General features: G+C 58.1%; 1 protein-coding gene across 5 annotated transcripts in view; it reads left to right on the top strand.

Moving 5' to 3' along the window:
- The window catches only part of GBF1 (golgi brefeldin A resistant guanine nucleotide exchange factor 1), a 102,623-nt gene that overhangs the window by 74,248 nt on the left and 2,564 nt on the right, over positions 1 to 25,811 (top strand). Inside the window, exons 5-38 of one of the 5 annotated variants that reach the window (XM_029080735.2) lie at positions 642 to 760; positions 1,372 to 1,480; positions 2,730 to 2,790; positions 4,044 to 4,098; positions 4,873 to 4,947; positions 7,452 to 7,599; positions 7,927 to 8,147; positions 8,709 to 8,877; positions 9,546 to 9,757; positions 10,110 to 10,208; positions 10,423 to 10,617; positions 10,927 to 11,116; positions 12,226 to 12,375; positions 12,813 to 12,901; positions 14,616 to 14,818; positions 15,499 to 15,622; positions 15,981 to 16,106; positions 16,785 to 16,867; positions 18,016 to 18,252; positions 18,883 to 18,976; positions 19,468 to 19,644; positions 20,126 to 20,190; positions 20,326 to 20,449; positions 20,882 to 20,953; positions 21,119 to 21,213; positions 21,474 to 21,627; positions 22,071 to 22,296; positions 23,153 to 23,316; positions 23,461 to 23,707; positions 23,789 to 23,991; positions 24,269 to 24,419; positions 24,606 to 24,736; positions 25,034 to 25,135; positions 25,605 to 25,718. In XM_029080735.2, the coding sequence (XP_028936568.1) occupies positions 642 to 760; positions 1,372 to 1,480; positions 2,730 to 2,790; positions 4,044 to 4,098; positions 4,873 to 4,947; positions 7,452 to 7,599; positions 7,927 to 8,147; positions 8,709 to 8,877; positions 9,546 to 9,757; positions 10,110 to 10,208; positions 10,423 to 10,617; positions 10,927 to 11,116; positions 12,226 to 12,375; positions 12,813 to 12,901; positions 14,616 to 14,818; positions 15,499 to 15,622; positions 15,981 to 16,106; positions 16,785 to 16,867; positions 18,016 to 18,252; positions 18,883 to 18,976; positions 19,468 to 19,644; positions 20,126 to 20,190; positions 20,326 to 20,449; positions 20,882 to 20,953; positions 21,119 to 21,213; positions 21,474 to 21,627; positions 22,071 to 22,296; positions 23,153 to 23,316; positions 23,461 to 23,707; positions 23,789 to 23,991; positions 24,269 to 24,419; positions 24,606 to 24,736; positions 25,034 to 25,135; positions 25,605 to 25,718 (4,784 nt within the window). Of the gene's footprint in view, positions 1 to 641; positions 761 to 1,371; positions 1,481 to 2,729; positions 2,791 to 4,043; positions 4,099 to 4,872; positions 4,972 to 7,451; positions 7,600 to 7,926; positions 8,148 to 8,708; positions 8,878 to 9,545; positions 9,758 to 10,109; positions 10,209 to 10,422; positions 10,618 to 10,926; positions 11,117 to 12,225; positions 12,376 to 12,812; positions 12,902 to 14,615; positions 14,819 to 15,498; positions 15,623 to 15,980; positions 16,107 to 16,784; positions 16,868 to 18,015; positions 18,253 to 18,882; positions 18,977 to 19,467; positions 19,645 to 20,125; positions 20,191 to 20,325; positions 20,450 to 20,881; positions 20,954 to 21,118; positions 21,214 to 21,473; positions 21,628 to 22,070; positions 22,297 to 23,152; positions 23,317 to 23,460; positions 23,708 to 23,788; positions 23,992 to 24,268; positions 24,420 to 24,605; positions 24,737 to 25,033; positions 25,136 to 25,604; positions 25,719 to 25,811 lie in introns of all 5 variants that reach the window. The other 4 variants (XM_029080733.2, XM_029080734.2, XM_029080737.2 and 1 more) reach the window with 4 other exon arrangements.

Genomic DNA, 25,811 nt, shown 5'->3' with positions numbered 1-25,811 from the left:
GCCTGGCATATAGTAAGCGCTTTACAAATTCCACTATTATTATTATTACTAACTGCATGGGAGTGTACAGTATTTAACAGAGTTTGTAGACACGTTCCTATAGGGAGAATAAAGTCTAGAGGGAGTTAGACATTAAAGGAAATTACAGCTAGAGGAAGGAATAGAGTAGAGGTCTCTGGGGCTGGAGGTATGGGAATGCAGAGGGGATACAGACCCAAGGGCATAGGTGCCAGAGAAGGGAAGGAGAATTACCGGGGAGGGTGAGAGGTTAGGGAAGGCTTCTTGGAGGAGATGGGATTTTAGTAGGGCTTCAAAGTTGGGGAGAGTAGTGGTCTGTCGGGTTGTAAGGGGGAGGGAGTTCCAGTCCAGAGGGAGAGGTGGAAGGCTGAGAGCAGGGATTCATTGTGCCGCTCCTCTGTCCCAACCCCAGTTCTCCAAGCATCTTGCCAAAATTAATGGTTCACCTTATTGGGGAACCCCAAAGATGCTGTGGGGTGGTGGACTGGGAAAGGGTGCTAGAGTTGTGTGAGGGAGGACAGGGAAGGGAATGGGTAAAGGGGATGACTGGGAACTGCCAAGGAGACCACCTCCTCCTGCTTTTGCAGCGCTTCACTCAATCTCTCTTTTTTTCCAACGGGCAGACCCTACGCATGAGGGCACCGCGGAGGGCATGGAGAACATGGCAGATGCCGTCACCCATGCCCGATTCGTGGGCACGGATCCTGCCAGCGACGAGGTTGTCCTGATGAAAATCCTGCAGGTAAGCAGAGGCGGGGAAGTGCAATTAAGCTAATGGGTAGGCCCCAGTGCCGCTCGGATCTGGTTACCCGGGGCCCCGGGCAGGAGAGGACTGTGTTTTGACTCCTGGGGAGCTTAGTGACCCACTTTATTTTGAAACAGGCAGCTCGGGTACCTGGGGTAAAAGCTTTCTCAAACAAAAATAATTAAAAGCTTTAAACAAATGGATTTCAGGCACCGGAAGCCCTTGATGAGCCATAGGCTCCCCGAAGCCGGATCTGTGCTGTCTTTCTTCTTGGACCCGAGGGCCTCTGCTATCCCAGGATGGGGGGTGGGGAAGGAATGCCCCTTCCCGGTGAAGGGCTCCAGTAAGAGTTGGGAACGTTTTTCAGAAATGAGAAATAAAAATGGCTCTAAATCCCGGCTGCCCTCAGCTAGGGAGACAAAGCTCGGCCAAAGGGAACCCACTCACATTGTCTGCTGCGCGTGCCCCGGCCTTGGCTTTCTGTTCCATGGAGGCAGCCGTGGAGTGGGGGAGTTGGTAAGGGCGGGCCAGGCTTCCCCGTTCTGCCCACTGGGCAGTGGTCTGCCCCACCCTTCTCCATCAGGAACGCTCCCGGTTCCCTCTGGTAGGTTCTCCGGACCTTGCTGCTGACCCCAGTGGGGGCCCACTTGACCAACGAGTCCGTGTGTGAGATCATGCAGTCCTGCTTCCGGATCTGCTTCGAGATGCGACTCAGCGGTAGGTGCCTGGTCCCTAGCAGGGCCCTGGACTCGATCCGTCAGGTGTTTATGGAGCACTTCTGGGGTTCAGAGAACCATACTAAGCACCTGGGAGAGTACCACTGAGTATGTAGGCACCATCCCAGCCCTCAAGGAGCTGATAATCTAGAGGGGGACACACAAATGTCAATCAGTGGTACTAAATTCAGTCATATTTGTTGAACGCTTACTGTGTGCAGAGCACTGTACTAAGTGCCTGGGAGAGTATGATGCAACAGAGTTGGTAGACACCTTTCCTCCCTGCAGTGGGCTTATGGTCTAGAAGGGGAACCAGACATTAATATAAATAAATTAATATAAATAAAATAAATTACAGGTACGGAAAGCAAGCAACTATAAGAATTCGTACCTAAATTCTGTGGTCTTATCGCCAAGTTCTCCACTCAGTCAATCAATCTTATTTACTGAGCACTTACTGTGTGCACAGCACTGTACTAAGCCCTTGGGAGAATACAGTGTAACAATATAACAGACATATTCCCTGTCTACAGTGAGCTTACAGTGTAGGGGGGAGATGGACATTAAAATAAGTAAATTATGGATGCATACTAAAGTGCTGTGGGGCTGAGGTTAGAGAGGAATAAAGGGAGCAAATCAGGGCAACATAAAAGGGAGCAGGAGAAAAGGAAACGAGGGCTTAGTCAGGGAAGGCCTCTCAGAGGATAGGTGCCTTCTAAGCCTTTAAGGAGGTTAATCCAGTCCCTAAGAGGGGAGTCCTCCAGCAGCCGTCTGCAGCTCAACTTCCCCAAAGCTGGGGATAGTGGGGAGCACCTCAGCCCTTTTCTGGAGCTTGGGGGGTTGGGGCCCAGGACAGGTCTGAGTGTGATCCGGGGCCAATAGGGAAATCACCAGCGAAAGGGGTTTGGTGGGTTCCGAAGTGGCTTCCTCTAGGCCAGTGAGCCCCGATCTGATTTCCCTATTTCACTTCTTGTTCCGTGGCTCTGTGTTTGGGAGGGCCCCGGAGGGGGGAGGGAAGGAGAAGGAGTGAGCCCACTACCCTGTCTCTCTTTTTTTTGTTTTTTCCTTTCTCAAACTCCATGGTGCCACCTCGTGTTCACGCGCTGCAGTGAGGCCAAGTTGGGGATGGTTTTAATAAATTTGGCGTAATCCTCGGTAAACAAGATTCGGAGGGGAATCTGCACCGAGAAGCCTCCTGATAATATCACCGCGAGTAATGACACCTGTGTTATTTGTTTTTGCCCTCGCAGAGTTATTGAGAAAATCCGCAGAGCACACTCTTGTCGACATGGTGCAGCTGCTCTTCACAAGGTAAACCTGCTCGTGTTTGCCTCGGCAGGGCTACCCAGCCTCCCCGAGGCCCGCCTGCTTCACCCTCCCACTTCTGGGACCCAGTCAGCTCTTCGGCCCCATCGGATGCCACTGGGATTTAGGGAGCGGGGAGCCGGGGTCAGGGGTGGCGGGGAGCCGGGGGGGCGTGGGATAGGGGGAGGAAGCTGGCATGGGCAGAGTGATTTCGGAGCCTCTGAGAGGAGGCCGGGAGAGGGTTATTTCAGACGAGCAGAGAGTGCCGATTCTGCCTCCCCGCCCCCTCCTCCTCCCACTCTCAAAGCAGCCCCAGTTCCTGTGCCGGAGACAGCTGAGAAAATCCACCTGCAGTGGCAGCGGGGTGGATCGGAACTGGAGTGCGAGGAGCCGAGGGGAGAAGAGGGAGGGGGAAGACCCAGGGTTGGGGCCTCCAGTTGATGTCTAGAGGAGGTGACTGTGAAGCCCAACCTAGTCAGTCACCTCTGACTCCCTGACCCTTCAGGGCTGCAGTCGGTTGCCACCTTCCTCGCTTCCTTTGCCTTGCTCCAGCTTCTCGGATGTTCAGGGGGATTCCTGTCTTCTCCCAGCTCCAGAGACATTTGCCTGAAGTCTTTGTGCACCACTGCCCAGCACATCTGTGTCCAGACTCATTCACAGAAATGGGAAATGCCAAGCTCCAGCCTTTTCCTCCCTCTCGGTCCTTTCAGAATCTCCACCAACCCTCAGGCTTTCAATCCCTAGAGCCCCCTCTTCCTGCCCCACCGTCCATTTCCAGCTTCATAGTCTCATGGCCTTGCCAGGATTTGGGCCCATTCATTCGTATTCATGTGCTCCTCCCCTATCTTCCACTCAGAACCAGCCATGCCAGCTCTGTGGATGGCGACGTGAGTCAGCACAGGGGAGAGAAGGGCCTCTGAGCGCCAGGAGGGCAGAGTTTTATCTTTGATGCCGTGACTTTTCTGGGTTTGTTTTGCAACTGCCCAAAACTTGGAAATCTGAATAGCTTAGAAAGGGAGGGCCCCATCCAGTCTAAGGGTGGATTATGGTCCCCTAGAAAGAGGGAGTTCACAGGATAGAGGGATATGGGGGAAGGGGCAGGGAGGCCTCCAGCTGTGGTTCCTCCAGGCTTTTCCTCTCCTCTCCACCCCAGAATGGCAGCAGAAGCAAGGCAGGATCTGGCCTGTGGCAGCACTGAGAAGGGAGAAGCCCCCACTCCCCAACTCCCCCCTCATTCCAGGTTGTTCTTGGTCTTTCAGGTTACCTCAGTTTAAGGAAGAGCCCAAGAATTATGTGGGGACTAACATGAAGAAGGTAAGGCTCCCCTGAGTCAGCCCACTTGCCCCCTGCCACCCCGTAGGCTTGCTCCTCTGCTCTATGACCATGGTTTTCTTGGATTGTTGCACTCTCCAGAGCGATGTACTTTGGTTGACTAGTCTAGGCAGCTTAGATTCTAGAGTTTCTCCTTCCTAAACACAGGGTCTAGACTCCGGGGGTAACTTTACTGCTGCCTCCAGCTGCCTCTTTCTCCTCCCCTGTCCCTGCCCCCTCAGCTTCCCATATCCACTCTTCCTACCCCCCGATCCTACCCCAACGCACACACCACTTCCCTTCCTTCCCTTCCTAGGCCATCCCTCCCCCTGGCTAGGAATTGAGGCCAACTCATGACCCAACAGAGCTCCAGGGCTGGGCTAGAGAGAGAGAATTGTATTGGCCCAAATGAATACACTAGGCTTCTCCTTAGAGGGTTTATCGAGGGATGGTGGGCCCAGGCTCCTCAGTAGTTTGGGGTTCATAAGGGAGGGCACCTGGGGAGCGTAGCTCTGGAGTCAGGTTCAGGGCCTCTTGCGGTTCTTGGCAGTTGCCCAAGCCCCTTCTATCTGGGGTAAGAAGTCCAGCTTTGTAGAGCTCAGTGTCCCCTCCCTCGTCCTCCCACACTGGGCCCTCTCCCTCAGGGAGGAGAGAGGTGGTTCATCCCATGCAGCCCCAAAGCTCTGCCTGTTTGTGTTTGGCGCATGCTGCCCCTCTTGATGTTTCTCCGGGTCGATTTTCCTTTGTTTAAACCATACATTTGCCTGTCTTTCACAGATCTCTCCATGTCTCCTCAGCAAACTGGAACTAAGTAATGGGGAGCAGCCCAAAGCCTTGAACCAGTTAGAGAGGGTACTGCTCTTTAAGAACCTCAAGGTCTCTCTCTCTCTCTCCCTCTCCCTTTCCCAAGCTCCCGCTTTTCCAGTTTTCACGCGGGTCACAGTTGTTTGGGGTGGCTGGACCCCTTCCCCTTGCCCCCCGCCCTTTCCACCCTTCCACTCTCCCCACCCACCCTGGTGACCTGGGCCACAGCATGGCTTACGGGGGTTGGCGGGGTGCAGGCAATTGAAGCTTAATAGGAATGGTCCCGGCTGTCCGGCTGGAGGCAGGAGAACAAAGCTATCTCGAGTGGCAGTATGCAGAGCAGAAGGGTCCCAGAGAGGCCCTTCCCCATGGCGAGGGCACGGGGCCCTTCTTGGCTGAATGGTGAGGATCGCAGCTGCAGGCTTCCACATTATGGTCGCCCTCCTCCTCCTCCTCCTCTCCTCCTCCTCTTCCTCCCCTAGACTTTGAGGGAGAGAAATGGACCCAGAGCTCCCTGCATCTCTTCTGATCAGCTCTGCCAATTCAAGAGGAGACATGGGGCCAGGGTCTGGACTCCTGGTCCCGTTGCCACCTTTGCAGTCGCCAGAGTGGGGCTTTTGGATTGCGGCAGGAGACAGGAAGGAAAGGGGCAGGAGTCCTGATGGCCCTACCCCCTGGATCCAATTGCTGAAAAGAGTCTCTCTCTTGGGCCTACTAGAGACAGAGGCCCTGGTGGAGGCTAACACTGAACCTAAGCTAGGGAGGGCAGGTTCTCCGGGGTCTCCCAGGCACAGGCAGAAGTGAAGATGTTGTTGTAGGTTTCAGGATAGGCCCATTAAAACGGAGGGAGGGTGGAACTGGGTTCTGCGCAGTGTGTGGTCCTGGGACTGGACTGAGCGCCTGCATTCTCTCTGCCTGTTGTGTCTTGAGCTCTTTGTGGTATCCGTCAGTCAGTTAATCAGTCAGTTGATTAATCAATCAGCGGTATTTATTCAGCACTTACTGGGTGTAGAGCACTGTACTAAGCGCTTGAGAAAATATGATACAACAAAGTTGGTAGACCTGATTCCTCCCCATAACAAGTTTACAGTCTACAGGAGTGGAGGCTGACATTAAAATTGTTTAGGGATAGGAGAAATTATAGGGTATAAGAATATTTACACAAGAATCACTATTGCTCCTTCAGGTGCCTAGGCCTAGTATGTTGCCATGGTTACTAACCGTGTGTCCCGACCCTGTTCGTAGGAAGGAAAAGTCTTGGCCCCTGCTTTCGCAGAGCTGTCGGTCTAACCTGCAAACCTAGCATGCTCTGTTTGAGTGCTAAGTTTCAATGGTAACCAAGGGAGTATGGTGAGTCCTCAAAAGAAGAAGGGGGATGTCAGAGTGAGGTATTAGGCCTCGCTGCTTGCTGCCTTTCAAGATCCCCGACACAGCTCCTGGCCGCAGCTCTTTTCCCGTTCTTTCTTTCCCCGTGCTGATCTCCGTAGACATCTTTCACTGTGGGAAGTCTGCCTGATTCCTCCCTCTTGATGCCTTTTTTTGCCCACAATCTGGAACCAGGTGAACCAGGAGACCTAGGTTGGGCCTGGCGACGTCTGATATGGGCAGGCTCCTGAGAGAGTCTCGGAGCCCTCTGAAGGAGTCCTGCCCTTGCTCTGTTGGCTCCTATAGAAATTTTAAGAAGAGTTGCAGCTCTAGAGAATCTGGGAGGTCATAGGGAAGGGATGCTGTGTTACGTTCCCCAATTCCCCGACCCCGCAGTTCTTCTTAGGATGATGGGACTGTGACCCAGAGAGGCAGTGGGTCCCTTCCTCGAGGCACTGAGTTGGATTTGGATCTAGGAGTTTCATGTGTCCTGACCACGTCCCGTGACTGCGCCTTTTACATGTACAGTTAGAGTAGTGAGGCTACAGTCGGAAGGTCAGGGAGGGGACAGGACACTAGTGTTGGCTGGGGGAGAAAAAGTGCATGAGGTTGGGGTTTTGGTGGGCAGGAGCTAGGCTCAGCAAGCCAGATAGGAACTAACTAGCTCTGTGGAGAGGTTGGAAAGGTAGATTCAGGGCTGGTAGCATTGCTTCTGATGAGGACATTGGCTTTTTCCTTCTTGCCTTCCTCACCCCACACCTAGGAACTTATCCCACTGGCCCATAGAGCAGACTTTTCTGGAAGAAGTTCCTGTAGTCCTAGCTGGGAGGTATAGGTGTCTTAAGGGGATTAGGGCCACTTCTTTCCCAGCCAGAGCAGGGGAGCTAACAGCTGAGACCTCTGGGCCCACAGGTGTAGGTACTAGGCTGGCAGGAGACCCCGGACCTGGGGTTGTTGGGTGGGGAGGCTTGGTTGGGGAAAATGATGTGGGCCGTTCCCAAGTGTTTTAGAATTTTGCTGGGGGAGCAGGGGTGATGGCCAGAGGACAGAAGTGCACTTTAGTCTGCTCCGTGCAGACAGATGGGACTTCTTTGGATGGGCGGCACAGAGGGCAGCCACTGATCTGTGGGATGTGAGCCCGGACTTGGTCGCTCTGCTACTCTACTAACCAGGTGTGGTATTTACAGCTGAAAATGCGAGCAGGAGGCATGAGTGACTCATCCAAATGGAAGAAACAGAAGCGATCCCCCCGGCCCCCACGCCATGCCACCAAAACCGTGCCAGGATCTGAGCCTCCCACTCCTAACGGAGCCTCCGTGACCTCCAGCGCCTCGGGTAGGGCCCCTCACTGTACTTGGGCTCGAAGGTTGACTGAGGTGGGAACAGAGCTTTCAGAATGGAAAAATTAAATGGCAACTCCAACTCACCCCTCTCCCGGCAAGGGAGTGTAAGATTGGGTTTGGATTGGCTTTAGCCTTTGGGCCAGAGGTAGACATTCTCATTTGGATCAAATGTCGAAGGGGCCCGGGGGTTCTCTGAGCCACCCAGGTGACATAGGGACCCCGGGATTTGGCAGGGGGAATGATCTCCCCTCAAGTGTGGGGCTGCTTATGCCATATCTATTCAACTCACTATCACTCCCCATCTCCCCCAACCCAACAGGTGGTGTGCCCTTCATCGAAGCCCCCATGCCCATCCCTTCTGCGAATTCGGAAGCTGCCTCCGTGACTGTCAGCCCTTCCACCGACAGCGGCCTGGAACTCTCCTCCCACACCACCTCTAAGGAAGACCTCACCGACCTTGAGCAGGCTGGCTCCCTGGTCCCCGGTGGCACTCTGGGACCAACCAGTGAGCCGGGATCCCCTGAGCAGCCTGACCCCCAGGTGTGTCCTGAGCTACTGACAAGGGCCCACCAACCTCTGCCTCAAGCTGGGGAATGGGCCTCCTCTTTTTGGTCCTGCCCCTGTGCGGAGCTGTATTTACGGGGAACGATTGGAAGGATGGCTCCCCTCCACCCCTCCCCTACCAGTACCTCCAGCCCATGGTGGGTTCCCCCAGCCTGCAGCCTGGGCCGCTGGCAGGGGAGGAGGAGACCAAAGGAAAGGGATGGCTGGGCTGGGGTGGCCCTGGGTCATAGCCTGGAGCTGGATATAGCACTTGTAGGAGGGAATGGAAGGCCTGGAACCAGAGCACTTCCTGGTGTTGGCCGTTTTCCAGGGCTCACTGGAGAGAGATTTTGTCTGTCTCTTGGAAGCCCTGCGGGCCTACCCCCATCAGCTTTTCCCTCCTGTCTGTCCTCTGGTCACCTTGGAGAAGCTTGGGGAAGGGTCCATAGCTTTCCAAGAGGGCTTTGGAGGAGGGGAGGAGGGAGTCCCCAGGTCTTCTCTGCCCTTACTGGTCGCCTTCCCCACGCCATCTCCCCCAACCCCTGCGCCGCGTCGTAGTCCGAAGGATCCCGTGTAGAGAAGCCCCAGTCGACATCAGTGGAATCAATCCCAGAGGTGCTAGAGGAGTGCACCACCCCCACCGACCCCTTGGATTCAGCTTCTGTTCACGACATGGATTACGTCAACCCCCGTGGCGTGCGCTTCATGCAGTCTTCCCAGAAAGAAGGTGAGCAGTGTCAGGCGAGCTGCTCGCCCCGAGTTTGCCACGCTCCTTCTGCCCAGGTTGTGTCCGAAGAATAAAGTGACAGCTGCCCACGGGGACAAACTTGAGTCCTCCGCAACCCAGTCGATCAAGGGCATTAGAAGTTTCATTGGTGCAGACTCCAGCAGCTTCAGTTGGGGGTCAGAACAGAACTAGGGGCCGGGGGTGGGCACGACTTAATCTCCCCCTTCCTCGGAGGCTGACCCCTTCTCCTGGGGTTTTCCCATAAGTTCCTTTATCTTCCATGTTCCTCCTTGTGCACACCTCCACTCTTCTTCAGCTGATGGCGGTGATGGGAGAAGCAGAGTTGCTCCCAACACCCTGCCCTGGCATCACAGTTGCCCGTCACCATGACGGCACTGTGTGGGTTACACTGCTCAATGGGACTTCCTGGTTGCCCCCCCAGACATGGGGAGGAAAGAGCTGCAAAAGATTTGGGAGAGTGAGGGGGTAAGTGGGCTGGGGAGAAGGGAAGAAGGATAAGTGAGGCTGCTCCCTTGGCCTTCTTGGGAAAACCCTTTGTCTCCTGGCTGCAGTTTGACTAGCATGAACCTGTGTTGGATGGAGATTTGCCAGGAATGACATGGTTCTCTTAATAAGTCTCAAACTTCTCTCTTCACCTCCCGCTCCAGGCACAGCCCTGGTCCCCTATGGTCTTCCTTGCATCCGAGAGCTCTTCCGCTTTCTCATCTCTCTCACCAATCCCCACGATCGCCACAACTCTGAAGTCATGATCCACATGGGCCTGCAGCTGTTGACTGTGGCCCTTGAGTCAGCCCCCGTGGCTCAGTGCCAAACCTTACTGGGCCTCGTCAAAGATGAGATGTGCCGGCACCTGTTCCAGGTGAGCCCCGATGATCTGCAGAACACGGTGGCCTGGAGGGAGTGGGAGAGGTTCACTCTTTTTCTGTAAGGAAGTGGACCCTCGGGCCTCCCCAACAGGTGCCTGTTGCCGCCACCCCAACTCCTTGATGGGTGACCCTGCAGGACTTACTTATATGGGATAGGAGTCGGAGGGATGAGAAGTGGGCACCTTAGGCTGGGAATGGCCACATCCTGGGCTCACCCGAGGCCCGTCAACGATCCCTTCCTCACCATCTCTCTCTCACTGACCCCAGAGGTAGACCCTGTCACTCATGTCTTTGGTGAAATATGAGGGGAAATCACTCAGCCTCCTCCCCTTCTCCTCCCCTTAGCTTCTGAGTGTAGAGCGCCTGAACCTGTACGCAGCCTCCCTGCGTGTGTGCTTCTTGCTGTTCGAGAGCATGCGTGAACACCTCAAATTCCAGATGGAGGTGAGTTATCTAGGCTTGGGCCTAGGGGCTTTTGGGCCAGAACAACTGGGCCGTGGGGGAGAATTGTCCCCAGATTTCCCCAGTGGGTGGGTTTCTCCCTGTGTTTGGCCTCCCCTCTTTTCGTGCCACCTTGTGTGGGTCAGACATCCCATGTCCTTTGCAATTCCTTCCTCCCTCTACCTCCCCTTTACTCAGATTCACCCATTTTCACTAGATGTACATTAAGAAGCTGATGGAAATCATTACTGTGGAGAACCCCAAGATGCCTTATGAGATGAAAGAGATGGCACTAGAGGCTGTGGTCCAGCTGTGGCGGATTCCCAGCTTTGTCACCGAGCTCTACATCAATTATGACTGTGACTACTACTGCTCCAACCTCTTTGAGGACCTCACCAAACTTTTGTCCAAGGTTGGGCCTGACTGGCAACCTCCCAGGGCCAGATTGGTTGGGGCTCAGGAAAGTGGGGAAGGGGCAGGGGGAGGTGGGGAGCCGATTTGGTAGGTGACCCAGCCAGGGACAGGAAGAGGGCTCTTGGGTCACGTTCCGGAGTCGTGAGGAAACCGGGAGATTCCAAGTTGTGGGAAAGGTGAATTCAGGGAGCGGAGGTGGCGTTTGAGCTATTTGGAATGGAGTGGGTTTCCTTGATCCAAAGAAGTCACTTTCTTGGAAGGTAGTTCAGAGCCAAGGCCCTTACCCGTCATTGTGTTTATTTCCCAGAATGCCTTTCCTGTTTCTGGGCAGCTGTATACCACACACCTGCTGTCTCTTGATGCCTTGCTGACAGTAATTGACAGCACTGAAGCTCACTGCCAGGCCAAGGTCCTGAACAGCCACAGCCAGCAGGAGAAAAAGGAAGCTGGCAAGCCCGGCCTTGAGGCAATGGACCCCACCAAAGAAGCCAGCGGTGGTGAGAGGAGTTCCCAGCCTTGCCCACCAAATCCTGTCCGTTCAACCTTTAATCCAAACACTTAACCTCTCTCGCCTTGATTACTGTATCAGTCTCCCCTTGCTGACCTCCCTGCCTCCTGTCTCTCTCCTCTCCAGTTCATACTTCACTCTGCTACCCAGATAATTTTTCTGCAGAAATATTCAGGCCATGTTTCCTCACTCCTCAAGAACCTCTAAGTGGTTGCCCATCCACCTCCGCAACCAACGGAAACTCCTTACCGTCAGCCTTAAAAAGCACTCAATCACCTTCGCCACTCCTACCTCACCTTGTTGCTCTCCTGCTACAACCCAGCCTGCAACCTTTGCTCCTCTAATGCCAACCTCCGCACTGTACCTCAGTCTCGTCTACCTCGCCACCGACATCCTTCCTCTGGTCTGGAACACCCTCACTTTTCATGTTCCACAGACAATTACTCTCCCCACCTTCAAAGTGTTATTGAAGGCATATCTCCTGTGAGGCCTTTCCTGACTAAGCCCTCGTTTCCTCTTTTCCTACTCCTTCCTGAGAAACCTTGACTTGCTCCATGTATTCACCACCCCCACCCCCACAGCACCTGTATTCATAGCTGTAATTAATTTATTTATATTAATGTCTGTCTCACCCTCTAGACTGTAAGCTCATTGTGGTCAGGCAATGTGTCTGTTATATTGTTGTTTGCACTCTCCCAAGTGCTTAGTACAGTGCTCTGCACACGGTAAGCACTCAATAGATTTGATTGACTGCCCACGCTGTGCTCCCATTGGCCCTCGTTCCCCTTTCATCTCACTCAAGGTTGCACAGCTCCACACATCTAGGGTTTGGAGCGTGAAACCCCGTGACCTTCCCCTTGGAAGCTCCACCCAGTATAGACCTCAAGCCCCAGCAGCCTCTCTGGGTCCCAATGTTCACTAGACCCCGTTCCTTCTCCCGAATGACTCTTCCTTTGGTCTGGCTTATAGCCAGAGCAGCTGGTTCTGGATTTGAAGGGTTCCCATTGCTCTTTAAGGGATCACCTTGGCCTCCTTGGTTCAGAGGTCCTCCATGTAACTTCATTCTGCTCTGCCCTTCTCTCCTGTCTCCCCCACCAGCGCCAGCAGGCAGTGAGCTGGGGGCCAGCGATGGGAAGGTGCCCGGAGTGGCTCTGGATCTCCCAGGGCAGCACTGCCTTGGAAGTGGGAGGATGGCACCTGAGCCAGGAAAGCAGGGCTGCCCGGAGCTGGAGGACAGCAGTGATGCAGGTAGTAACCCCCAACCAGGGCCCCCTTCAGAACCTCGGGGAAGCATGGGGAACTCCGGAGACTTCTGGAAGAGGGAAAAAGGCTTGGCTGCTGACCCAGAGGAAGGGTCCATTTCTGTCCAGGGAAGTTGGGAGCTTCACTGGGGCCAAAAGGAGTATTTGGGTTGTAAACTCCCGAGGGCAGGGGTTGTGTCAACTACCTCTTGTGTTACTGTCCCAAACTCTCAGTGCAGGGCTCTGGCCATAGCAGATACTCAGTAAATACCACCGATGGATTCATGACCTTAGAGCTGAGGAGTTGAGGGATTAGGGCTGCAAGAGCCCCATGCTTCCCTGGGGGAGAAAGTTCCCGCCTACTTTACCCAGGGTCGAACAGGTCAAGAAAAGGAAGAGGGGAAGCACCTGCTGACTCACAGTCTATCTTGTTCTCTTTTCTAGCTAATAAGAAGTTTCCCCGGAAGCCTCCTCGCTTTTCCTGCCTCCTGCCAGACCCACAGGAGCTGATTGAAATTAAGAGCAAAAAGAAGGTACAGACAGCACAAGCCTCTCATTCTTGTTCCTCCTTCTCAGACCTGGCTTCTTTTCAAGACTCATTTTCCCCTTCCTAGACCAGGGCCTGGGTGCTTGGGGCCGGGGAGGCGGGGGCAGAAGATCGGAGGGACGACTGAGTGACCCACCTTCGATCCTATGGTCCAGATGGGCCTCTGGGCTCTGATCTTGAACTAGCCCACTTTATGAAACAACAGGTGCTCTCTGAGTTAGCAGGGGTGGGAAGGTGAAGATTAGAGGAACGCTTCACCCCATCTTCCCACCATCCCACCACCCCACCCAACCGAGGGAAGAGATGGGAAGCTTCTGCCAGTTATTTCTCTGATCCCTTGGACAGCCGAGTGGGCCCAAGGCTACCTGATGTTTCCTCATTGCCCATTTTCCACTGGACAACAGAGACATGAAACTCAGAGAGAAGGTGAATCAGCTTGGTGAGGCCAGAAGGTCTCGGGGTTGGAGTTCACACGGGAATGGTGGCTTCCCAAAGTTTCTAGTTTGGCTCTCCAACATTTCTTATCTGTGTTTGGAGGATAGTGAGGTAAGGAAGAAACTGTCTAGCTTTCAGCAGTGAGAAGAACCCTGGGGGGTTTGAGGAAGGCAGGCAGCTCAGTAATGGTTTCCCAGAGGCTATTTGTTGATTAAGTAGAGAAGCCTATAGCCACACACAAGGGGGCTGGGGCAGAGCAGAGATAAGGCCTCACTTCCTCAGACCCCCAGCCCAAACCCTCTTTCCCACCAGGCAGTTCCCGGACCCTTCCAAATGTCAGGGATCCTGGGCTTGGAGCTGAGCCCAGATACCTAGGGCCGAGGAACGGAGGAGGCAGTTGGAGCCCCTGGGAATAGTTGGTATTGTGTTGGTCACAGACGAGGTTCACCGGGTCGCCCCGGCTCTGTGGTGCTGGGAACGATCACGGAATTGACATTTATTCTGGTGCTTTAGTAAAGTTCATGTAGCTGTTTGTGCTTTGGGTTTTCTTGTCACAAAGGAAATGGTCCTTTAACCCCCTCCCCTCCTCCGGCCCGCTCTGGACCTCTGAGCAGGCAGTGTGCTGGGCTTGTGAGGGTCCCTGCTCTGGGGCCGTGTGCAGGCACATGGGGAGCAAATCAGGTTCACTGGCAATCGGCCGAGCCTCCAACTGGAGCCCCAGGTCTTAGGGCCCAGGGCCAAAAAGAAATAGGGAGAAAGGGAGGGTGGGCTCTTAAGGTTGGGCTGGGACATGGGATGCTGTGGGGAAGCAAAGGCGGCAAGGAGACTGGAATGTTGTCACTTGCCTGGAGAAGGCCTCACAATCTCCTGTCGCGCTTCCTTCACACCCAGACCCCTCTCTAATTTCACCTCTGTGTTAGTTTGGCTTCTCATGGAGGCCGTGAGCCAGTCTGGGGACCGTTCTCTTTATTGCCAGCCCAATGGGGAGGGCTCAGGAAATGGGAAACTGTCATAATTTTGGCCAGGGAAGACTCTTGATGTCGTGGGGAAGTTTTCTATCTGTAGGCATGGCTGGAAAGGGAGAGCCCAGGGAGGAGCTTTGGCAGGGATCCATGCCAACCCCTTGGATTTTGTGAGCAAGGCTGACTCTCTGAAGCCTGGCAGACTCTGCTCTGGGCTAGCACCAAGCTGACCTCGGGCTCGAGAACGGGGCACGGCGGGGTAGGGTCGTGGGACTGAGGTGTGTCATATGCGGTGTCTCTCAGCTCCTGATCGCAGGCACAGAGCAGTTCAATCAGAAACCCAAGAAAGGGATCCAGTTCCTGCAGGAGAAGAACCTCTTGACCATTCCCATGGACAACAAGGAGGTGGCCCAGTGGCTGCGGGAGAATCCCCGGCTGGACAAGAAGATGATCGGGGAGTTTGTGAGTGACCGCAAGAACATCGACCTGCTGGAGAGCTTTGTGGGGTGAGCGGCAGAAGCGGGATCCTCTGAGGGTTCTGACAGAGGGGCGACGGTTGGGGTTAGAGGGGTGAGGGGCCGATTCGCCTCGGCTGGTTGCCCGCAGCCCCCGGCCCTGGTGCTCACCCGCTCTAGTGGTCCAGGGCCTCTAGGCTACAAGTCTGTGCTCCCGGGCATGTGCCAAGCCCTCAGCGCCCTCCGGGTCTGACGAGAGGCTCAGAGTTCTGACTCCAGCTGGCCAGTATCCAGCGGGGCTTTCTCCCTCCCGCTCCCTCTTGTGTCCTCTGGACCCTGAAGGGGAAATATGGGCATTGTGGACCCCTGCTGCTAAGGAGACCTTCCTCATGGACCCCCACCCAGGAGTGGGTGGGAGGTGTCATTGGCCACAGTCACTCCCACTGCTGCTGGGAGGGAGGGAGGGAAGGAGAGAGGGTAAAAGGGTGAGCATAGCTCGCTCGCTCGCTCGCTCTCTGCTAGTCCAAGTCTTTGGACAGTAGGTGGGGGAGGCAAATGAGCCCATGGCCAAAGGAGTTTGATCTGGGGTTAAGGACTTGCTCCCAGCCAGGCCAGGGAGGCCTCCCTGCTTTTGTTCCCAGCTGTTTTATTGAAGAACCTGTAGCCCTGCTCCCTCTGTTACCACCTCCACATCTCTCTGCTTCCTCTCTTCCTCTTTCCGTGGACTCCAGCACCTTCAGCTTCCAGGGTCTGCGACTAGACGAAGCTCTCCGCCTCTACCTGGAGGCCTTCCGCTTGCCCGGAGAGGCGCCGGTCATTCAGCGGCTTCTGGAGGCCTTCACGGAGCACTGGCGGGTGTGTCGGGGAGCGCGGGGCCTGGGCTGTTGGTGGGGTTCTAGAGCAGGGCGTGCCCGACAGCCCAGCTGGCTTGGGCTAAGCTTCTGCCTCTTGTGCCCGCGGTTAGCCGAGGAGCGGCAAAGCAGCCGCTGCCACCGCTACTACTACCGTTCCCCTGGGGTTGTGGAGAGGGAGGTCAGACATCTGTCCACAGTGCTGCCTCTGGGCAGGGTCTTAGTTCAGGGGATCCCAGTTCCTGGGCCAGCAGGCTGGGGAGTGGGGGGGATGGAGGGAGGGGGGCAGTGAGCCCAGCTCTCTGTTGGTGAGAAAAGAGCACTGACCCAGGAAAGGGGGGGATTTTTTTTTTTCCTTTCAGAAGTGTAACGGATCCCCATTCGCCAATAGCGACGCCTGCTTCGCCTTGGCCTACGCCGTCATCATGCTCAACACCGACCAGCATAACCACAATGTCCGCAAACAGAATGTGCCCATGACCCTGGAGGTGAGATGGAGGCTGCCCCCTCTGCGGTCCGGTCTGCACAGCTCCTCCTGCCGGGTCCTTCCCTGAGCGGGAGGAGACGGGGAAACATCAGCTTGGGAGGGAAGGGGGATCGGAGCAGGTGAAAACAGGATGAAAGGGGTTGGGGGATTCAAATTAATCAGTCGCCAATCAGTGATATTTTTTGAGCACGGACTATGTGCGGAGCACTGTATTAAGCACTTGGGAGAATACAAGAGAGCAAGTATACCCCATCCCTGCCCTCGAGGAGCTTGTAGTCTAGCAGGAGCGGTAGACGTAATGATAAATTACAGGTAGGAGTGGCTATGGACATCTGTACTGTGAGGGGAATGGGAGGGGTTCCTAAATCCTTATGGGTTATGGGCTCAAGGCCATGGGTGATGGCCGGAGGGAGGGAGAATAGAGTGGGGACTGACCCGAGCTGCCCTCTGGCCGGGCAGGGGTGGCAATGCAGAAATCAAAGGAATCTTAGGAGCCATAGGCAAAACTTGAATCAGCTGCCAGGGCTGAGACATGGAAGCTTTGGAAGGGGTATAGCAACAGGGGGTCTAGGTGGAAGGGAATTCAGTTACAGTCATATTTATTGAGCGCTTTACTGTGTGCAAAGCACTGTACTGAGCACTTGGGGGAATACTTAAGAATTGACGTACTTGTCCCCAGGAGTTCCGCAAAAACCTGAAGGGGGTGAATGGAGGCAAGGACTTTGAGCAGGATATCCTGGAGGACATGTACCATGCCATCAAGTGAGTGTGCCACCGGGGATTGGAGTGGGACTATGCCCCCAAGAGCCTGCCCTCCCCACAGCCTCTGCCACCCCCAGCTCCGGCTGTGCCTGGCCTGTCTGATTGGATCCCCTCCATGATGTGATTTCCCCTGAGCTCCGGGAGTGTGGGAGTCCCTCTCTGTCCCCTTCCCAATTTTGACCCTCAACATGCCAGCCCAGCCTGGAACTTGAGACAGCTCCCTGACCTCCCTTCGCAAGGAATGCCTTCAAGGGTTTGTTTCCTGTAATGGCCCAAGGCCCCAGCCTCAGACCGAGTCTCTCTCCTCTGTGGAGTTGGCCTTCCCTACCGATCCCGGATCAGGTTTGGTCCTGATTCCCAAACAGGTAGAGGTCACTGGGGCTGGCAACCACATCGCACCAAGACTGAGCATGGAGAGAGGAGAGTCTTGGGTCAGAGTTTGGGCTGGGCCGTAGAGGCTGAGCCTGAGGCCCAGCCAGTTTGGAGACCCAGGGAGGCAGCTCTGAGTGGCAGGGCGGGCCATGGGAATCCCCCCGGGCCCCGTGCCTGACGTGATGTGACGTGGGATGAAGTGAGTGGGTAGGGCTTGGCTTCATAGGGGAAAAGGGCTCCAATGTTCCTCAGGCCGGCCAACTGCGAGACTTCGAGCTAGAAGGAACGGTGAAGTGGCCTCTCGCTATCCCCATTCCTGGCCCTGCAGGCTTCCTGTTGCCTCCTCAGAAATTTTCCGTTCCACTCACCCCTCGGGCCCCCTCACCTCTTCTCCCGACCCCCACCTCCCACTTCTTGGTGGCAATGACCCCGTCTTGAGGAATAGAGGCTAGTACCGATTTTGTCCCTGGGAAAAGCCAGAAGCCGGGGGCCGGGACAGCTGCCCTGGAAGAGGAATGAGATTAAGGGAGAGGGAAGGTGAAAGGCTCTGTGACCTTCTTGGAGAGGTGGTTCCCTAAGGCCACTCTCTTTCAGCCCTCGGCTGCCTCTCCCTCCCACCAGCTTCATTCTACATTCTAGGCAGGAGATGGGCTGTTTTTGTTCATCTTGCAAGGGTCAGGTGCTTGGGCATACCCTGGATGGTTGTGGCAGAAAGGTCGAAGCTGGCTGCCAAGGAGTCAGCTCTGTTGGCTTCCCCGCCACCTCCATCCTGGCAGGAACGATGAGATCGTGATGCCCGAGGAGCAGACAGGCCTCGTGCGGGAGAACTACGTGTGGAACGTGCTGTTGCACCGAGGCGCCACCCCCGAGGGGATCTTCCTTCGGGTGCCCCCTGGCAGCTACGACCTTGATCTCTTCACCATGACCTGGGGCCCCACCATCGCTGCCCTCTCCTATGTTTTTGACAAGAGCTTGGAGGAGACGATCATCCAGAAGGCCATTTCGGGCTTCAGGTACGCCCCCATTTCCGAAGCCCCCACTGACTGACACTCTTCCGTTCCCCTCACCCGCTGCAAGCCTCGGCTGCCAGACAGAACGGGACAGAACAGGGCCCTCAGCCAGCATGGCTAAGTTCCTAAATCCTGAGCCCGGCCCTGCCAAGCAGACCTGGGCGCAACCCATTCTGGAGATGGGGACTACTAGGAGCCAGGCCAGGGGACGTACGGCCCTGTGGGCTGAAAGCCCTCGGCCCAGGACTCTTTCAGTCCCAGACCAAATGGGAGCCCTAAATCCACAGTGACCGGATCTGGCCTGGGTCCATGCAGAACTGTCTGAACTTGGGCCTCACAAATACAGCTCTGGGGGCGCCCAGCAGCATATACTGCCAGGTGGTTTTGTGCCAGTCCAGCTCCCCGGAGGGATCCCTCTACCCAGGCAAAACTACCACGGTGCACAATTGTACCCCCGGCCCACTCCAAACCAGCCTCCCGAGACTGGACAGGCTTGGCCGAGCCCGGGAAATCCCAGCGGCTTGGGGGAGCTGTCCGCCCAGCTGACCAAAGGGAGAATCCTGGTCACCGACGAGTACCAGGACTATGGGAACGTCAGCCTCTCCAGTTTCTCTGCCCTGATTGACTCCGCAGGAAGTGTGCCATGATTTCTGCTCACTACGGCCTGAGCGATGTATTTGACAATCTCATCATCTCGCTGTGCAAATTCACAGCTCTCAGCAGTGAGGTGAGCAGCGGCAGCGGGAGGGTGGGAATTGGAGGTCCTGAGCCTCTGGGCCCAGCATGAGACCTGCAGAAGAAGCATGGCTTGGTGTTTGCCCCCAGCCCCTTAGGGTGACCAAGGTGAGTTTCCTAACTGCCAGTGGTATGTGGCCCTGCTGTTCTGTCTGCAGTGGCCTCAGGCAGCATTCTGGGAACTCTGGTTACCAGACCGTCACCAGGTTCTGCCGTCAAGGGGCTTGGGGGAGGTTGGAGGGCAGAGCGCCTTGTCCCAGGGGAGTCCAGGCAGCTTCCCAGGCTGGGCACCCAGTCTGCCCCAAGCCCTATGTGATTTTTCTAGCAGTCCTTGTGGGTGAGGGGTTCCCATGCTACAAATGGGGAGGTAATGGGGACAGATCCAGGCTAACAGGCACCGGGCTGCCTGAACCGGTGGGGGAAATTGGGGTTAGGGAGGTTCCTCGGGGACTTCGGGTGCTCAGCCTCTCCATCCCTCCACAGTCTATTGAGAACTTGCCCAGCATGTTTGGGAGCAACCCCAAGGCCCACATCGCAGCCAAGACTGTGTTCCACCTGGCCCATCGCCACGGTGACATCCTGCGGGAGGGCTGGAAGAACATCATGGAGGCCATGCTGCAGCTCTTCCGAGCCCAGCTGCTGCCCAAGGCCATGGTGGAGGTACTGGCCTGCCGGCCGGCTGGACACAATAGGCGGGGATGGGGACGGGGAGCGGAGCCGGGGCAGAGTGGGCAATCGAGGGAAAGGGAAAGAGGAAGGGTGGACCGGTACAGAGAGGAGGTTTGGGGAAGGGGGTGCAATGTGCAGGGTCAGCTGTCACTCTGGTTCCTGGTTGGTTATTAGGCTTTCACTGCACTAGACCCCGGTCGTACAAAAACCACAGTTGACTCTGAGTTCTCCCAGTTTCTTTGGGGTTCTGGAAACAAGGATGATCGAGAGTCCCAGGAGGGAGGATTAAGGGATAAGGAAGTTGGTCCCAAGGACAGGGGAGGAGGCGGGGACCCGGTAGAGAAGAGCAGGAAGGCCAGAGGGCCACGAAGAAGTGGTGGCTCTGGAGGAGAGACATGCTGAAAGGCATATCCCATCCCTGTTCCTGGCACGCCTCTGCCCCCCTCCAACCCCACCCCGGCTATGTTACCAGGTGGAAGACTTTGTGGATCCAAACGGCAAGATCTCTCTGCAGCGGGAGGAGATGCCATCCAACCGGTACGGGAGGGAAGGTTGGGGGCGGGAAGGTGATCGTGAGGCTAAAGGTGACCTTGAGGCTGCTGGTCTAGGGGGTGGGGAGTGACCAGGGGCTCAAGTGACCCAGGTGGGCCTCCTCACTCCTTCCCACTGCAGGGGAGAATCAACCGTTCTGAGTTTTGTAAGCTGGCTGACCCTGAGTGGTCCCGAGCAGTCCAGCATGCGGGGCCCGTCCACTGAGAGCCAGGAGGCCAAACGCATGGCCTTGGACTGCATCAAGGTACCCCATGGGGCCCTGACCAGCTTGGCCTCTCTTCTTCCCTCCCTTCCTCCACAACTCTCCAACCTGCCCTCCCCCCAGGCCTACTGAGGCCTGACCTTCTCCAGGCCACCCTTCTTGCAGCCAAGCTCAGGAAGCCCCGAGGGGCCTCCATCTCCCTCCAGAGCCCTTGCTGCCTGACGACCCGGCCCAGCCCGGCCGGCCTCCCTCTCCAGTCTCGGGGCCCGCTCTGCGTCTCTGCCCGTCACTTCTCCGGGCACCGGGGCCCTTGGGGCGTGCCCAGCCTGCCCGTCCAGGAGGGGGCAAGGCGTGGCTTTGAGTCAGCCTAGCTTCATCCTACCTTCCCCTCCCTGAGAGGGGTTGGGGAGACACAGAGCCCGGGGAGGAGGGGTAGCCCCAGTTCTCAGAGGGCTTAACCTCCTCTCCCTGTAGCAATGCGACCCGGAGAAGATGATCACCGAAAGCAAGTTTCTGCAGCTGGAATCCCTGCAAGAGCTCATGAAGGTGAGGGCCACGGACGGGCTGGGGTGGCCTGAGGGCCACGAAGGGGATGAGGGAAGAGTCCATCCAGAGTCGGAGGGGCAGGGAGGAGTGCTGCCAAGCCAGCTTTTGATCTTGTCCTCACCCTCACCCTCGCTCCTTGCGTCACCCCCTCACTCTTCCTACTAGGCGTTGATCTCCGTGACCCCGGACGAAGAGACTTATGACGAAGAGGACTCTGCCTTCTGCCTGGAGATGCTGCTGAGGATTGTGCTGGAGAACAGGTGGGAGAGGTGGGAGAAAGGGGAGGGGGCTGGGAAGGCGGCGGCCACCCCCTGGACCTCCTCCCCCGCCCCTCCAGGCCCTAGGCAGCCCTGCTGCCGGGGAAGGGCCCGGGAGAGGCTAATGTCTCTGTCCTGCGCTCAGGAATCCCGACCGAGGAGGCTACAGGTCCGGGGCCTGGGGTGGCTGGCTTCCTCCGTGACCGAGCCTGGCCCTTCTGCCTCACTGCCTCACTGATCCCTCTTCCTCTCGCGGCCCACAGGGACCGTGTCGGCTGTGTGTGGCAGGCAGTGCGCGACCACCTGTACCACCTCTGCGTCCAGGCCCTGGACTTCTGCTTCCTGGTGGAGCGGGCGGTGGTGGGGCTGCTACGGCTGGCCATCCGGCTGCTGCGGCGGGAGGAGATCAGTGCCCAGGTGGGGGGAGCCCTGGCCTCGAGCCCAGCCCCAACTCGGGGAGTTGAGCAAGGGAATGCAGGGAGCGGAGGGGCAGAAAGCCTCTCGGGGAGACGCGGAGTCAAACCCAAGAGCTGTGCCAAGTCCTGGCGGGGTGGGGGGGAACTGACCAGGGCAGGAAGTCTGGTTCGTTTTTAGACCTCGGGGAGCCTTCCTCTTGGTGCTGGAGAGAACTCACGCCTGGTCCCGAAACAGCTCTTAGAAGCCCGATCTGAGGCCAGGGACCACCGTCCCACTCTCGAGCCTCGTGGTCCAGGCAGCAGAAACCCCTAATGGCCTTCAGCGAGATCCCTGAGCCACCGGCCCTTCTTCACCTCCCCTCCCCGCGCATCGGGCCATGGGGGAAGCGGACGGAGACCCCGGCCGGCCGCTTCCACCTCCCTCCCTGCCCCTCTCTCTCCCAGGTGCTCCTGTCCCTGCGCATCCTGCTGCTGATGAAGCCAGGGGTGCTGTCACGTGTCAGCCACCAAGTGGCCTTTGGACTGCACGAGCTGCTCAAGACCAATGCGGCCAACATCCACTCGGGGGACGACTGGGCCACGCTCTTCACCCTGCTGGAGTGCATCGGCTCGGGAGTGAAGCCCCCCCCAGCTGCCCTGCAGGCCTCGGCCAGGGCCGACAGTGATGCCGGTCAGCCCCTGCCCGCCCCCGCCCGCCCCCGCCCCGGAAACCCGACGCCCGCAGATAAGCAGCTGCCGTCCCCGGCTCCCCGTCCCCCAGCCAGCCGAGGCAGGAAAACAAGGCTCGGAGTCAGCTGCATTAGCCAAATTAAACCCCACCACCTGCTGCCCCTTCTCTCCCCTCCCGTCCTACCCGGCTGCACTGTGGAGTGGCCTTCGGCTCCACCGGCCCCTCCCCGCTGGTGTAGGCAGGCGCCTACTGTGGGCAGGATGGGCGAAGGGCCCTGGGCTGGGGTCGCTGTCGCCTAGGCGGTGCCTTTTTGCCGGGGGCCCCCCCCCCCCCCCGGGCCCGCAGCTGTCACTCGTCTTCTCCCTGAGCGTGGACAGGAACCCATGTGGTCCGAGAGAGGCCGGGCTGAGGGGGGCCGGGTCAGGAGGGTTAGCGCTGGGACCTCGAGGGGTCACCGAGCCCGCCTAGCTGCCTACTGACACCCGTCAGTCCCTGATTAATAATAATAATAATAATGTTGGTATTTGTTAAGCGCTTACTATGTGCCGAGCACTGTTCTAAGCGCTGGGGTAGACACAAGGGAATCAGGTTGTCCCACGTGGGGCTCACAGTCTTAATCCCCATTTTACAGATGAGGGAACTGAGGCACCGAGAAGTTAAGTGACTTGCCCAAAGTCACACAGCTGACAAGTGGCCGAGCTGGGATTCGAACCCATGACCTCTGACTCCAAAGCCCGTGCTCTTTCCACTGAGCCACGCTGATTCCCAGCCCCCCGGCTCTTCCCCCTCTATCATCCCCCGCCCCCGGCCCGCCCCGCGCCCCACCAACTCTACGTCTCGCCTCCCCTTGGCCCAGGTGCTCAGTCAGACAGCGAGCTGTCCTCCTCCTGCCACCCCAGTGACGTCAGCCTGGACCGGGGCTACACCTCAGACTCGGAGGTCTACGCCGACCACAGCAAGCCGGGGAAGATACACCGCTCGGCGACAGACGCCGACGTGGTCAACAGCGGCTGGCTGGTGGTGAGTGGGCTGGTGGTGGTCGGCGGGCGGGGAAATTGAACAGGGGCAATTCGCCCCGTGGGACCCGCCGGCTCCGGAGTTCGGAGGAGGGAGGGAGGGAGGAGCCGATGCCGCCGGACCATTTCCCCGCCGTGTGCTGGGCAGGTGGGAAAGGATGACCTGGAGAGCGCCAAGCCAGGGCCGGGCCCGGGCCGGGCGGGCCCCTCGCCTCTGGTGAACCAGTACAGCCTGACGGTGGGGCTGGACCTGGGCCCCCACGACACCAAGTCCCTGCTTAAGTGCGTGGAGTCGCTGTCCTTCATCGTGCGGGACGCCGCCCACATCACCCCCGACAACTTCGAGCTCTGCGTGAAGACCATCCGCATCTTCGTGGAGGCCAGCCTCAACGGCGGTGAGCAGAGGGGGCCCGGGGAGGCCGGGCGCGGGCCGGCGGGAGGGAGCGGGGAGCGTGACCTCGCCCGGGTCTCGGCAGGGTGTAAGTCACAGGAGAAGCGGAGCAAGGGCCACAAGTACGACAGCCGAGCCGGCCGCTTCAGAAAGAAGACCAAGGAGGGCGCGGCCCCCCGGCGTTCGCGCGCCCCCAGCCAGCACGCGGCCCACGGGCACAGCGACGAGGAAGAGGAGGAGGGCGTGCCCGCCAGCTACCACACGGTGTCTTTACAGGTCAGTCAGGACGTAAGTATGGTCGTTTCCTCCTCCTCCTCCACGTTCAGCGACGTCGCCCCGGGGCGTGTCGGGGCTGGGAGGGTCAGGGCCGGGGAGATGGGGAAGAGCGTGCGGGAGGGTGAGCGGGGTCGGTGCAGGGAGAGGCGGAGGGGCCGGGGTGGCGGGCGGGATCCCGGGCCAGGGACGGAGAGGGGATACGGGGCGGCCTGGGTCTCTAAGACCGGAGGGCTTGCTAAGGTCCCTGTCCCTGTCCTGTCTGTCCTCCTCCTCCTCCTCGGGCTCACAGCTCCTGGACCTGATGCACACTCTGCACACGCGGGCGGCTACCATCTACAGCTCCTGGGCAGAGGAGCAGCGCCACCTAGAGACCGGCGCCCGCCGGATCGAGGCCGACTCTCGCACCCTCTGGGCCCACTGCTGGTGCCCACTGCTGCAGGGTAACCCCGAGGGACGGGGGCACGGGGGGGCCGAAGGGACCCCGGACGGGCCCGGGGCCGGAGCCCTCCCCGCGGAGCTGCGGGGGCAGCCGACCTCGGGCGGGCCTCGCGAGGGGGTCCCGCCCCGGGCACCGAAACCCCTCCTTTCTCCCCCGTCTTCCCTCTCCTCCTCCCCTCGTCCCCCAGGCATCGCCTGGCTGTGCTGTGATGCCCGGAGACAAGTGCGGATGCAGGCGCTGACCTATCTGCAGAGGGCGCTGCTGGTGCACGACCTGCAGAAGCTGGACGCCCTGGAGTGGGAGTCTTGCTTCAACAAGGTGGGGAGCCCGGGGGCTGGGGCGGGCCCGGGCTCCGTCCGGAGGGGAGGCCCCGAGGGAGAAGTGACGATTCCGAGGCCGGGGAGGGCAGGTCGCTTCCCCGGCCCCTTGCCCCATCCCTCGCCCCCCACCCGCCCGAGGAAGCCCCCGTCGAGGCCGGGACGAGGGCCCGGTTACAGATCGAGAGCCCCGACCTCGCCCGCGCGGCCCCGTCTCGCCGTTGGCCTCGGCCCCCCTCGGGTCCTCCCTTTCTTCGGGGCCCCGGCGTCCCCCTGACCCACCCTTGGGCCCCGACAGGTGCTGTTTCCCCTCCTCACGAAGCTTCTGGAGAACATCAGCCCCGCAGATGTCGGTGGCATGGAGGAGACTCGGATGAGAGCCTCCACGCTGCTCTCCAAGGTACAGCAACCTCCTCTTCCTCCTCTGCCTCCTGCTCCCCTTCCCCCGCTCCCGGGCCCCCCACCCCCACCCCGCCGCCCCCGGCCCAGAGCCATCCTGTCACCCGGCTCTCTCTAGTCCACGGTAGGCCCGACTTAACCTTTCCACCCACCGCCCCCTCTCCTTCCCAGTCCCCTCTTGGTCTTCGCTTCCCGCCAACCTTGTGCCCACCTTCCTCCAAAGGGCAGAGTTCCTCACTTCTCAGGGTTTTTCCCCTGCTGGGCCTCCCGCCCGGGCATCTCCTACTAGGAAGCGCCTAGAGTCCCAAGGGCAGGTTTTCTGAATCGCTGTGAACCTGAAGGGGATGCCATACTCAGGCCCCGAAGTGGGCCAGGCTGGGGCCTCCGACACTCCCCTGCCCCGTCCCACCCGACTCTGAGCGGGTCTCCCCAGCAATTTGACGGGTGTTGGGGGATGGGGCGGGCCCTAGGTATTCCTGCAGCACCTGTCCCCGTTGCTGTCGCTCTCCACCTTCGCCGCCCTCTGGCTCACCATCCTAGACTTCATGGACAAGTACATGCATGCTGGCTCCAGTGACTTACTGGTATGTCCCTTCCCTCTCCTCCTCCTCCTCCACCCTGAGAACTGGCCTCCCCTTCCCCCCAGCTCCCCCGGCCCCCGCTCAGAAACACCCACA

Source organism: Ornithorhynchus anatinus, chromosome 16 (assembly GCF_004115215.2).
Source record: "Ornithorhynchus anatinus isolate Pmale09 chromosome 16, mOrnAna1.pri.v4, whole genome shotgun sequence".
NCBI classification, from domain to species: domain Eukaryota; kingdom Metazoa; phylum Chordata; class Mammalia; order Monotremata; family Ornithorhynchidae; genus Ornithorhynchus; species Ornithorhynchus anatinus.
Note: the sequence above shows the minus strand (reverse complement) of the source record. Positions and strands in the feature narration are given on the sequence as shown.